This window comes from Alnus glutinosa, chromosome 7 (genome assembly GCF_958979055.1).
Source record: "Alnus glutinosa chromosome 7, dhAlnGlut1.1, whole genome shotgun sequence".
Classification (NCBI taxonomy): Eukaryota; Viridiplantae; Streptophyta; class Magnoliopsida; order Fagales; family Betulaceae; genus Alnus; species Alnus glutinosa.
Window position 1 is genome coordinate 1,538,961 of NC_084892.1, and position 13,124 is coordinate 1,552,084.

The 13,124-nt window shown below is 33.7% G+C and overlaps 1 protein-coding gene across 1 annotated transcript; it reads left to right on the forward strand.

The window, feature by feature from the left end:
• The first annotated feature begins 5,428 nt into the window (after positions 1 to 5,428).
• Positions 5,429 to 12,950, forward strand: LOC133872876 (threonine dehydratase biosynthetic, chloroplastic). The gene is made up of 9 exons (XM_062310512.1): positions 5,429 to 5,910; positions 6,492 to 6,671; positions 6,873 to 7,148; positions 7,620 to 7,826; positions 8,029 to 8,277; positions 11,518 to 11,588; positions 11,840 to 11,957; positions 12,240 to 12,374; positions 12,513 to 12,950. The coding sequence occupies exons 1-9, from the start codon at positions 5,491 to 5,493 to the stop codon at positions 12,651 to 12,653; spliced, it is 1,797 nt and encodes a 598-aa protein (XP_062166496.1). The 5' UTR covers positions 5,429 to 5,490; the 3' UTR covers positions 12,654 to 12,950.
• The last annotated feature ends 174 nt before the right edge of the window (positions 12,951 to 13,124 follow it).

Below are 13,124 nucleotides of genomic sequence, written 5' to 3' on the forward strand. Positions count from 1 at the left end.
TTTAATTTTTTCTACAAAATTTGATCTCCAAATGAATATGTCATAAGAGAAATGCTAGAGTTTTTAAAAGTGTGATATCATGCACAGAAGATAGGGTATTCAATTCAAAGAGGTCATAAATAATTGATTTTGTTTTGTTTGATATCAGCGTAACATCAAATTATTATTGTCTGTTGGACACTCTATGATTTAATAATATATTACACAAAAAAACAAAAACAAAAATAGTAATCTTGGGACCTTTCGCCCCTGACAGCTGAACCTTTCTACAAGCAATATTTGTTTAGGCGACGTTACGTCGGTGGGATGAGTAATGTTAGAATTTATTATATTATTATTTTTATATGTTTTTTTTTAAAAAAATAATATAACTCTTAAAATTATTATTAATTTTGTAATGGATTATTATTATATTTTGATCTAGTAGTGATTTTTAAAAACCACATTAGTTTTGGAAGAACATAAAAATAACAAAAGAGTGACTTTTAGAATTATTCTATTAAGATATTCTTACTGTGTGCTTACTTAAATAAATAAATAAATAAAATATCCAACATGCAATTACCAAAGTTGTATCAATAATTTATGTACTTCAAAAAGTATTTTTATTTTTTATATTTGTTTTGATTAATGTGACGTATTTTTAAAAAAATTAATATATATATATATATATATTTAAAATATATTATGTTAATTAATATAAAATAAATGTAATAAATAATTATGAAAAATATCATATCTCTACCTCAAACTAGAGGTAAGGTACTAAGATGTAGGAATGCTCGTACTCAACCACTGTTTTTGTTTTTTTTTTTTTTTTTTTTTTTTTTTTTTTTTTTTTTTTTTTATGATAGTTCTACAATAATGTTTCGTTTATTTCGACATAAAATAGTTTATGATAAATGATTTTGGCATTTTCTAATGTTTAGTAGAAGCGAAAATAATGGTCAATCGGAAAATGATTTTCGTTTGACCAAACATGCTTAGTAAATTTCACAAAATGATTTATGATTTTTAAAAGCGTAAATCATTTTTCGTAGATGGCAGACGCCATTGAGCATCTTTTAAATGACGCAGTCGACCTTTACGTTCAAGCAGTTGACTATCGTCGGATTCTGACAAGCCAGATTCCGGTACCGACCTAAAAATTATGCTGGAATCTGGCGACGTCTGACCGCCGTTGCAGGATTTTGGCGGTACTGTGCCAGATTCCGGCCAGACTAGCAAGAACGGCCGGATCCTTGGCCATCTGGTCGGGATCCTCGACGAATCCAGCCGTTATGGTTGAGAAACTCCTAGAATGGCAGGATCCTCGCCAGGATGGCTGGCTTCTGGCCGTTTTGTGCTGGATTCCAGTGACCTTCGCCAGAATCTGGCACAAAAGGCCAGATTTCGGCCACTTTTGACGAAATCTGTATGCGCCAAATATATATATATATATATATATATATATATATATATATATATATATATATATATATAATTTTATATTAATATTTGTAATATTGTGGATAAAATTTAATTTTTTGAAATTAATATGATTGAATAAAAATATAAAAAATATTTGTAATTTTTCATACGCGCTAAACACCGAAAAATGATTACGATGGAAGATAATTTTTCTAAAAAAATAACTTCCCTAAAAATATTTTACGACTGAAACAAACGAAACATAAGACACAATGAATTTAAATAATTAGGATTACTCCACGAAATTACTCTACAAATCCTAGAGAATCTAATCTCATCTATTTGCACAAACCTAAATAGACAAAGAAATAAAATAAATACAAACTCTTTTCATTTTCTTTCTTATTATCATCCAAATAGAATCTACTAATCTTCCTTTTCTTTTATTTCTTCCCTGCCCTTCCTAATGTAGAGTATTCTCGTCTGGCTAGTCAAAATTAGTAGCTAAAATGTTAAAATGGAACCAAAATAAACTAGATTCGGCTTACCAAACTATAGAAACATTTAATGAGCATTGTGCACTCATCAAAAGTGAAAAAATAAAAATAAAAAAATCTATAACGCTCTCTTTCCTCTAAAAAAATACGAATAAATAAATCATTGGAAAAATTATTTAAATGTAATAGTAAGTGAATAGATAAAAATAAATAGCTAAATGTAGGTGCTTAATAGTTGCAAATTTTGATACCATTTATGACTAAGCCAAATAACTAGCTGATAGGCTAAAATGTTTATCAGAAAATATATACTAAAATGAGATTAAAATGAGCTGCATCGAATAACCAAATTAGAGAAACATTTAATGAGCACTATTTACTCATCAAATGTGAAAAAAAAAAAAAAAAAAAATTACATTCTCTCTCATCTCAAAAAAATAATAAAAATATTCGAAAAATAAACATTTAAATATAATAATGAAAGTTGATAGCTAAAATAGAGTTTGAAAACTTGAGCAACTAAAACATAATTTTTAATTTTTTAGCAAAGAGTAATGCTATTTTCTATTATTTCTCCTATTTAATTTTTTTTAAAAAAACCAATCATGAAATCTGTAGGACCTACTCTTTCACCCGATATTAATGATCAAACCGAAAACAACCAATACTTTCTATGAGACGATGCCTTGGAGACCCCACCAACTAAGGGTTCGTTTGGGTTTGCGATTTCAAAAAGTGCGATTTAAAATAACGATTTTAAAATGTGCTATTTGAAAAAAATGATTTTTAAAAACGCAGTTAAGCGTTTGGCAAAATCACAGTTTAGCCTTTAAAATCACGAATTTACCTTTTAAAATTCTGCGTTTTCAAAAAAGCACCATCTTATCTGCGATTTGAAAAAGCAGATTTTCTGCGTTTTCAAATCGCAATTTTTAAAAACGCAGTTCCCAAACAATCTATGTTCTGCGATTTGGTTTAAAATCGCACTTATTGTCTATGAAATCGCAATCCCAAACGTACCCTAAGTTACCCATACCAGTCAACTAATTAACATAGAAATAATTAAAAAGAAAAAAGTAATTTTTTTAGCTATGAATAATGTTGTTTTGTATTATTTCTCCTAATTAACTTTTTTTTTAAAAAAATAAAAAATAAAAAATGTTAAATATGTAGGACCTACACATTCACCCGATATTAATGATCAAACAAAAAACAACCAATACCTTACATGAGACAACGCCTTGGAGACCCCATCGACCAAGTTGCTCATACCAATCAACCAACAAAAGAAATAAGTAATTTTTTAGCTAAGAATAATGTATTTTGTATTCTCTCTCTCTCTAAAAAAAAAAAAAACCAATTCGGACCTACACCTTCACCCGACATTAATGATCATTAATGAAGGATCCGAATCCCGTACTGAAAACAACCAATACCTTATACCAGACGACAACATGGAGACCCCACCGACCAAGTTGCCCATACCAGTTAACTAAAATAGAAAAAAATAATAATTTTTTAGTTATGAGTAATGTTGTTTTGTATTCTTTTTCATAATTAACCTTTTTTTTTAAAAAAAAAAATCATTAAATCTGTAAGACCTACACTTTCATCCGATATTAATGATCAAACCAAAAATAGCCAATACCTTTTACGAGACGACGCCTTGGAGACCCCTTCGATCAAGTTGCTTGTACCGATCAACGAAAAAAAGAAAGTAATTTTTTAGCTAAGAATAATGTATTTTGTATTATTCTGTTTATTTTTTAAAAAACCAATCCAAACCTATACCTTCGCCAAACTTTAATGATCAAGGATCATAATCCCCTACCAAAAGCAGCCAACACCTTCTACCAGACGACGCCGTGGAGACCCCACTCTGACCAAGTTGCCCATACTAGTCAACTAAAATATAAAAAATAAAAACAAAAATTTAGCTAACATAAGAGAAATGCTAGAGTTTTTTATTTTTTCTACAAAATTTGATCTCCAAATGATGGGTCATAAATTATTAATCCCATGAGATGGTAACACAATTTCTAAAATAATAGAACATGTAGAATTGTGACACATTATTTAGAGACAAAATTTTGAAATAAAAAAAAAATTGAGAAGTATAGGTTTTCTCTCATAATAATGCTATTTTGTATTTTTTTTCTCACATTTAATTTTTTTTAAAAATCAATCAGGACCTACACCTTCACCGACATTAATGACCAAATCAAAAACAACCGATACGGAGTATTACGTACCTTCTACCAAACGACGCCGTGGAGACCCCACCGACCAAATTGTCCACACAAGTCAAACACGCCGGCTCTAATCGAACGTTTCGGCCTAATCACACTCACGGGCCCACTTTGGCGGCTGACAATTTTCACTTCTCGTACAGTACAGTTCATGGAAAACGAGAGTAAATCTAAACTCCTCCTGCGGGGCAGACCCGCGTCCGACCCACACGCCACGTTCGCGCGTACAAGTTTTCCTCTCGTTGGCTTCTCTCCTTTTTTGATAAGTAAACATAGCTGTCAACGCTATTTGAAAATTATCATTCAAATGTGGCTGCTGGGATTCGAGCCCAGGTCTCCACGGCCACAACGTGGAATTCTCACCACTTCCTATTGGACCTATTCTAATTATTATTTTTAAACTAAATTATTGAGATTTTATAATTATTATTTTTAAATTAAATTATTGATATTTTATCATATATTTCCAAATAATAATGTTCAACCTACAATTTTTTTTTTTTTTTACAATTTATTGATATGACACATTTGGGTGTTCTACAAAATTAAAAAAAATTGGATAAAATCTTATTTATTTTTAAAAAATTACGAATACAAATATAATTTATTTTTTAAAAACAATACACCCAAACATTCATTTTAATCATTAACATTTTTCTTTTCGAAGATAGTCGCTCAAATACTATAAATTTTTTTATAAATTAATATGACAATTCACCTAACATTTACCATATAAAACCACTAAACCACTAAATCATTAAATTTATTTCTCAAATTTTGTGTATGTCTTAGCAATACTTACCATTTCAATAATTAAATAATTAAATAATATTACTTTTTACGCTCATATTATTATACTCATTTAATACCGACAGAAGACTGATAGAATGTGTTTTAACGAAATACAAAAAAGGCTAATCCTCATCTCACTATGCTTATGTGGTAGTATTTATCAATCATTAATATTTTTTTTTTTATATTAATCATTAATATATTTTTTTTCCTTTATGAAATAAAGACAGATTCAAAAGTTGATGAAAAATATTATACACACTTCAATTTCATACCTTTGTTTTTAAAGGGAATTTCATACTCTTTTAAATACATTTATTTTGATGTAGCATTAAAAATTACCATTAAATTAAGAATGATAGATGATACCAAATCAAGAGAAGTGAGATAAAGGGGTATCGCATATCCCTTACTCTAGGATCATACGCTGACGATTGGTACTCACGGCATATTATATATCCCGTACGCGCCAAATAAAACCCTCACGCCGCTCTTCCGATTACCAAACTCAAACGCAGACGCCTTGGATTTACTCTCTAAAAATGGAGGCCGTCAGGCTCTTGCCGTACCATTCCACTTTCCTCCGCCCAAAGCGTCTCGAATTGGCTCCGTCCACCTTCAATGGGACCCACAACAATGCCCAAAAGAGGGAACGTACCGTCAAGACGTTCACCGTCGCCACGCTCCAGGTACCGGTGTCCCCCCAACATTCGTATCTTCCGCGCCTTAAAGTCTCGCCCGATTCGCTGCAGTACCCGCCCGGGTTTCTCGGGGCCTCCGTACAGGTCCGTGTTCGCGATGACGGTGAGGGTGGCAACAAGAGCGACGCCATGGGGTACTTGACGAAAATAATCACGTCGGAGGTCTACGACGTCGCTATCACGTCGCCATTAGAGCTTGCGCCCAAGCTCTCCGAGCGGCTCGGCATCTCGGTTTGGCTCAAGAGGGAGGATTTACAGCCTGTAAGACTTTTTCTTTTTTATTTTGTTTTCTTCTTCTAATAGCAACTATGAAGAGATTTGTGTGGAAATGTGTGGGTTTTTATGGTTGAAAGGGACTCAAAGTTGATATAACGTTGAAAACGAAATGGGGCTGTTTCGTATTTAATGTTAGACCTGTTTCTAAGTGGCTTACATCGTTGTAAATTTTAGATTTTTTTTTTTCTGGGTTTTTGAGCCTTTTTGAATTGGGATAGAGTTTCATTAAATTATTTGACTTCTATTCTATCTGTATGTAATGAACAGAGATTGCTGGGGAAAAACACTGATTGTGTAAACTTTTTGGAAAAGCTCGATTGCCTATCTGGTTGAACGTGGTTACTACTTGGATTCTGAGTTTAAAATAGAGATTTCTTTTGTTCTAAAATGCTGGAAAGAATTTGAACCCTTATGGATGCAGCAATCAGAATGCATTTACTTCCTGGTTCTTTATTAAACTTTTTTTCCAACTTTTTTTTGGTGGTGTGGCGTGGGTTTATTTTGTGCTTGAATGAGAAATGCAGATTAACTGAATTCTCATGGTTTTTTTTCATCTGAGTTTGTAGGTTTTCTCGTTCAAGCTGCGTGGAGCTTATAATATGATGGCAAAAATTCCCGAAGAACAGTTGAATAGAGGGGTTATCTGCTCGTCGGCTGGAAATCATGCTCAAGGGGTTGCATTAGCTGCCAAGAAACTCGGTTGCAGTGCGGTGATTGCTATGCCTGTTACTACACCAGAAATCAAGGTACATTTTGTATGATGTCGCTTTTGGGGTGTGTCAGGAGAAAAGAGCTCTAGCTCTAGCACAAGTGGAGCTTTTTCCCTTTGTAAAAACAAGCTAGAGGGTGATCTCATTGATTTAAAATCAGGTGCATGCGTAAGTTGGCAATCCAAAAAACAAAAAGCGGGGGCTTCTTAATTGAATTTTGATTTCTTTATTTTACAGTGGCGATCTGTTGAGAGGTTGGGTGCAACAGTTGTTCTTGTGGGGGATTCTTATGATGAGGCACAAACATATGCCAAAAAACGGGCAAAAGAGGAGTGTCGTACATTCATACCTCCTTTTGATCACCCAGATATCATCGCGGGGCAGGGAACTGTTGGGATGGAAATTGTAAGTCAAATGAAAAAAGAAGGCCCATTGCATGCTATCTTTGTGCCTGTGGGGGGCGGTGGATTAATAGCTGGTATTGCTGCCTATGTAAAGAGGTTTTGTCCAGAGGTATGTTGATTGTTGTTTAAGAATTCATGTGCACTGTTAGTTTTGAGTTTTGTTTGATATATCCTCAAGATTTCTTGATGATTTACTGGTCAATTATGTTACCTGTTATTGTGCTTGGAAGCATTATTTACAGCTACTAAATTCCACAGTGAAGAAAAAATCATGCCTTTTTCTTTTTGGAGGGGGAGATCCTCTGAAATTGGGTTGCCATTTGGGCTCTCTTCAAAAAATTGCATTAAGGAAAGAAAATTGAAGTCACCTCTTTCTGTTATTCTTAAATCACATTGGTAATTTAATTTCTATATCAAATCGTTTAAAAGGGAGGTGCATGGTTCTAGGGCCTTCTAAAAGTCTAACAAATCCATTTTCTCTGTTCGTACTGTCTTTTTGATTGACATTGTGCTTGCTTAAATTGTTTCTTAATACATGACATAATACATCAAGGATTCTTTTCTGATATATTTTATACAGGTAAAGATTATTGGGGTGGAGCCCTCTGATGCAAATGCAATGGCACTGTCTTTACATCATGGTCGACGAGTGATGTTGGATCAGGTTGGAGGTTTTGCAGATGGTGTTGCTGTCAAAGAAGTTGGCGAAGAACCTTTCCGCATATGCAAGGAATTGGTAGATGGTGTGGTCCTTGTAAGCCGTGACGCTATATGTGCCTCAATAAAGGTGAGGCTACTTTGTTGTTTTGAAGTTTGTGTACAAGCTTTCTTTGTTTCTAAATCATGATTATGCATTAAAGATTGTAACCGTGTAAGATGGTGTAGTAGATGAAACTCTGTGTTCTATATTTTATTGGAGAGCTTAAACCGTCAAAATGATATATAGCAGTTTTAACTCTTAGGATTTGTAATCTTATTGCATGTTACAGGACATGTTTGAGGAGAAAAGGAGCATTTTAGAACCAGCAGGTGCTCTTGCTCTTGCTGGAGCTGAAGCATACTGCAAGTATTATGGCCTCAAGGGGGAAAATGTTGTAGCTATAACTAGTGGAGCAAACATGAATTTCGATAAACTGAGGGTGGTGACTGAACTGGCTAATGTTGGTCGGCAACAGGAGGCTGTGCTTGCAACTGTTTTGCCAGAGGAGCCTGGAAGCTTCAAACGATTTTGTGGACTGGTATGTCAATATAGCTTTAATCAACTTTTCTTGCAGAACAGTTTTCTTCTCCATGACATGTTATGAATACTAGCCTATAGTGCAGGTTTTTATTTATTATAATGTAATTTCAAAAATAAAAAGCATCACATTCAAACCCCAAGCATCATCTCTCTTTTTTATCTGCTGCTAAATGACTTGTTTAGAGGCCTTACTTGACATTTCGAGACACTACAATGTGTAGCCCATCAAAACTACTTCTCATGAAGCAAATCCCATTTCAGTCAATATTGTTGAATGATTAAAAGTATTATATTCTACTTTAAATGACGTAAACACTTTTCCCAAATTTGAAATTAGACCTGCCTCAATTTCATACAAATCTCTCTCTTTATTTTAATAAGCAAATTTAAGAAATGACAATAACAATTAGTAAGCCCTATAAACCTCGATTAAAAAGTATTATGTTCTACTTTAAATGATGTAAACACTTTTCCCAAATGTGAAATTAGACCTGCCTCAATTTCATAAAAATCTGTCTCTTTTTATTTTTAATAAGTAAATTTAAGAAATGACACTAACAATTAGTAAGCCCTATAAACCTCGATTTACCAAAATAGAGAATGTAGAACTTTCAGTGCATATAGCTCTTCAGGAACCCAATATCCAAACGGATTTTCAGCTTCAAAGAGCTAGCACTTCTTCAACAACTCTATTGGAAACAATATAACTAAATTCAAAGCAACCCAAGAGTGCCCTTCAAAATTATTCATTGCAAATACTTATACATAGCTTCTATTAGAGTAAACAGCATTTACCCACAACCTAGAAGAATCTTAGTCTCCTTCCTCTCTATCTCTTCAATGCAATGCTCCATTGTACTGTGTTTTTCTAAATTACTTTTCATCTATAATATGCCTCATGGGCTAATATATTATATGACTACAAAGTTGAAATGTGATCGCTACATACGATGATTGGAAGACTATTTTGTGTAATTTCTTCTATGCCTTTCCTAGAGTTCCTAACTACTTGGCCAAAATCACATATAATTACTACATCACTTTATTTTCATGAAATCACATTAAGATAGATCATCAGCAAAGGAAGTGCCATAATTACCACAAAAGGGATAAAAAAATCCAGAAACTCCCATTTGATTGATGAGACAATGTGGAAAACATATGGATATAAAAATTTACCCAAAAAAGGAATTCAAAAATTGCTTTTTGATTCTTATTTATTTTCTTATGATATTAAAATAGATGACCCAAAATTACCAAGGGAAAATCGATGTCGAACTTGCATCATTTTCCTAAAATTTTACTGTGAACCAAATGGAAGACAATGGGACCAAAAAAAAAAAAGATCTAAAAGATACTAATATCAGAAGTTACAGAACCAAGATTAAATGAGGACCAGAAAATAATATAAGCACCGAGTCTTTTGATGTCTTTTTTAGATCCAACTAAAAAATGTTTGTCTTGTAGTTATGAAGTTTATGTTGTTACTTCTCAAGAAAAAAAAAAAAAAAGAGTTGTAGGAGACTTGTCAAATAAAGGAAAGTGTAGCTTGAATGTTTATCAGGGTGCCGGCTCTCTTCTCAGCCTTGAAGGCTGGTTACAGGGCTCAAGCATTTTGTACTCTCTTGTCTCAGAATTTCCTTAGAACTTGTAATATACTTCAATCAATTCAGACTACCAAATTCCTTTTAATCTGGGCACACAAAAGACTTTCAGTACAGTTGGATCACCAAAATCATTCCATCTCAAATAGGCACAATCAATCAGAACACCAGATTATCAATACTATGAACAAACTAAACCAAAAGCTTACAAACAAACTAACCAAAAAGTAGAAACGTGGCTGTGGAAGAATGTGTACTGGTTCTGTGAGTGCTTCCCTCTCTCAGCTTCAGTTCATGAAGCCCCAAAGATGCATAGCAGTTGTAACAACACCAGCAGACACCAACACTCTTGGCCACAGTAGCTTAACAACAACAGCAGGGACATAAAACATAGTCTCAGCCAACACACCACATTCTCCCCCAGAGTCCATGTTCCCGTAGAAGGATCCAATCTCTTGCCAGCCGTGCTCATGGCTACCAGCCTACCACTGTACGGAGAAATTACCATTTGGCACATAAGACAAAGTAGTGGACAAATACATGCTCAAGCATTAAGTAAATTATGATAAACCTTGCAATCATGTAATGCATGCACGGTTGACGTAATTGGCTCAACCTGTGCAGTAAATTGGTCCCACTGTGAAAGATATCCATTTGTATAACATGCTTTTTGTATACCTAGGGTGCCTTACGCTTTCAATGATATCTTGATTACTTATATAAAAAAATTATTAAAAAAAAAAATCCCAATGTGGAAAACTATATCAATATTTCAAGCAACAAAATTTTCGATTAAATAGAAATTTCAAATTGAATCAACGTTAAAGTCAACCTGACAATGCCAAGGAAGCCACTAACATACCCTCAAGGCAAACTGACAGAGTAGCCTCCTGTCAATGGAGATATACCACTCATCAAATTTGGATAAACAAAAAACCATAAAATTCCCAGTTGGCACAAAGTAATTTCCCAATTCAAAAAACCTTTACATCCACAACCAATTCTATCAAACCCATTCTTTTATACACTCCATGTTGATCGTTGGAACAAACAAATGAAAAAGTTATGCATAAAAACACAAAGATACATCGAAGCAACGAAATTTTTGATTAAATAGAAACCCTAGATTAAATCAACGTCAAAATCAACCTCCACAGAACCGCAAAAAAAAAACAAGAAGCAAAAAGCTTGACAAAAACAATAGAAAAGAAAATTCTTTACTTCCATACTTTGTTCTTCTCTTGAATGTTGTTGGATGCTCTTGATTCCATAATTGGCGTTGAATTGGCTGCTTGAGATCTTTCAAACCCTAAAGAGAGAGAGGTAGAAATTAAAGAGAAGAGAAGCCGATCTATGATAGTAATTTGACGTTTCAGCCGACCTGTACGTTTTCTTTCTTCACTGTTTTGTTAGCCGACCCATATGTTGAGGCGTTACATTGTCAATAATTTAGGCTTTCAACCGGAGGTTAATGCAAGAATAATATGCCACTTGTCATATTTGATAAGCATATTAAACCTTCTTAAAAGGACACTTGTCAGCATTTTAGACTTTCACTTGTTGCAATTTTAAGTTATTTTCTTGAAGGCTTCTGCATTTATATATAATATATGATATATGATATGGGTTGGCAGGTTGGACCGATGAATATCACTGAATTCAAATATAGATGTAACTCTGACAAAAAGGCTATCGTCCTGTATAGGTAAAGCTCTTGTCAATCTGTATTAATTACAAACAAATGCTAAATCTTTCTGTTGACATTTCAATGCAAACAAAACTTATACCGAAACCCGTCTTTGGGAATTTGGGAACATTTTCTTTTGTCTGGGTTGGATGTCATCACTAATTTATATATATATATGTTATTTAGGATATTGATGGGAGATGATTTGGTAATCAGTAATAACTTGGGAAGCGAGAAAATCTTATTATTGTTTTTGATATCGTCTGCAGTGTTGGTGTTCACACAGTTTCTGAACTTGAAGAAATGCAGGAGCGGATGAAATCTTCTCAACTTGAAACTTACAATCTCACGAAAAGTGACTTGGTTAAAGATCACTTACGTTATTTGGTAATTGTACTGTTTGAATGAATTTTTGTTTTCTTTATTTGATATCTTTATTTATTTTGCATCACGCATGGGTTCTTCATACATGTTTCTTATGGTGTGAAAAATATTGGTGTGGAGACCAAGAAGAAATGATGTTCGACTGGAGGCTTATAAAATGTTTTCCAAATAGACGGGTTCTTGTCATGGAGATTCCAGCACTCAAAGCTAGTTCTCTTTATATGAGTATTTGCTTGTAGGGTTGCATTATGGCACTAAGTTTACCTCATTTGGGATCTCTTTTAGATGGGAGGCAGATCAAATGTTCAAAATGAAGTTCTTTGTCGGTTTGTCTTACCAGAGAGGGCCGGTACTCTGATGAAGTTCTTGGATGCTTTTAGTCCACGTTGGAATATAAGTTTGTTCCACTACCGTGGACAGGTTGGTATAAAATAACCTTATGCTTTTTAACTAGTCAGTGTTCTTTCTATAGGTCAATTACACCTGGGATTTTGGTTTCTTAAAATTTGACTAAAACACATGAAATCATTGTAATCATTTTTTTTCCCTCCCCAATAGGGTGAAACTGGTGCAAATGTTTTGGTTGGGATACAGATCTCAAGGAGTGAGATGGATGAGTTTCATGAGCGTGCGAACAATCTCGGATACGATTTTGTAGTGGTAAGCGATGACAATGAATTTCAGCTTTTGATGCATTGATTGGAGCCTACGGTGTGATTTAAGCTAGCTTTAGGCGGATTACCAGATTTCCAAAGATGGCATGGGGGTGGAAAGCAAAAGACCTTCAAAGCTTGCTCTAGTGGTAGAGAAGAGTGATTCATTTTTTCTCCCCCCTCCCCTTTCTATTTTCACTTTTGTTAGTTTAAGATTGGTGTACTGGGAAAGATATTGTTTGAATCAGTAGTGTTACAAATCCTTCATGAAGTGAACAATTTACACAATGCACTGAAGTGTTTATGAGGAGTAATGCTATCACACACCAGAATCATACCACAATCTCACTATGCAGACTTGCATTGTTCAATGATTTTTTAATTTTTTTTTTAATTATTATTTTTAATTAGGTTTGATCAAGTTCCGTTAGCATAATGAGACAATAGTGTGGAATATAGAATTTACTCTTATGAGAAATAAACATAGGGAGAAGTACATTTAACACTTCTTGTAAAT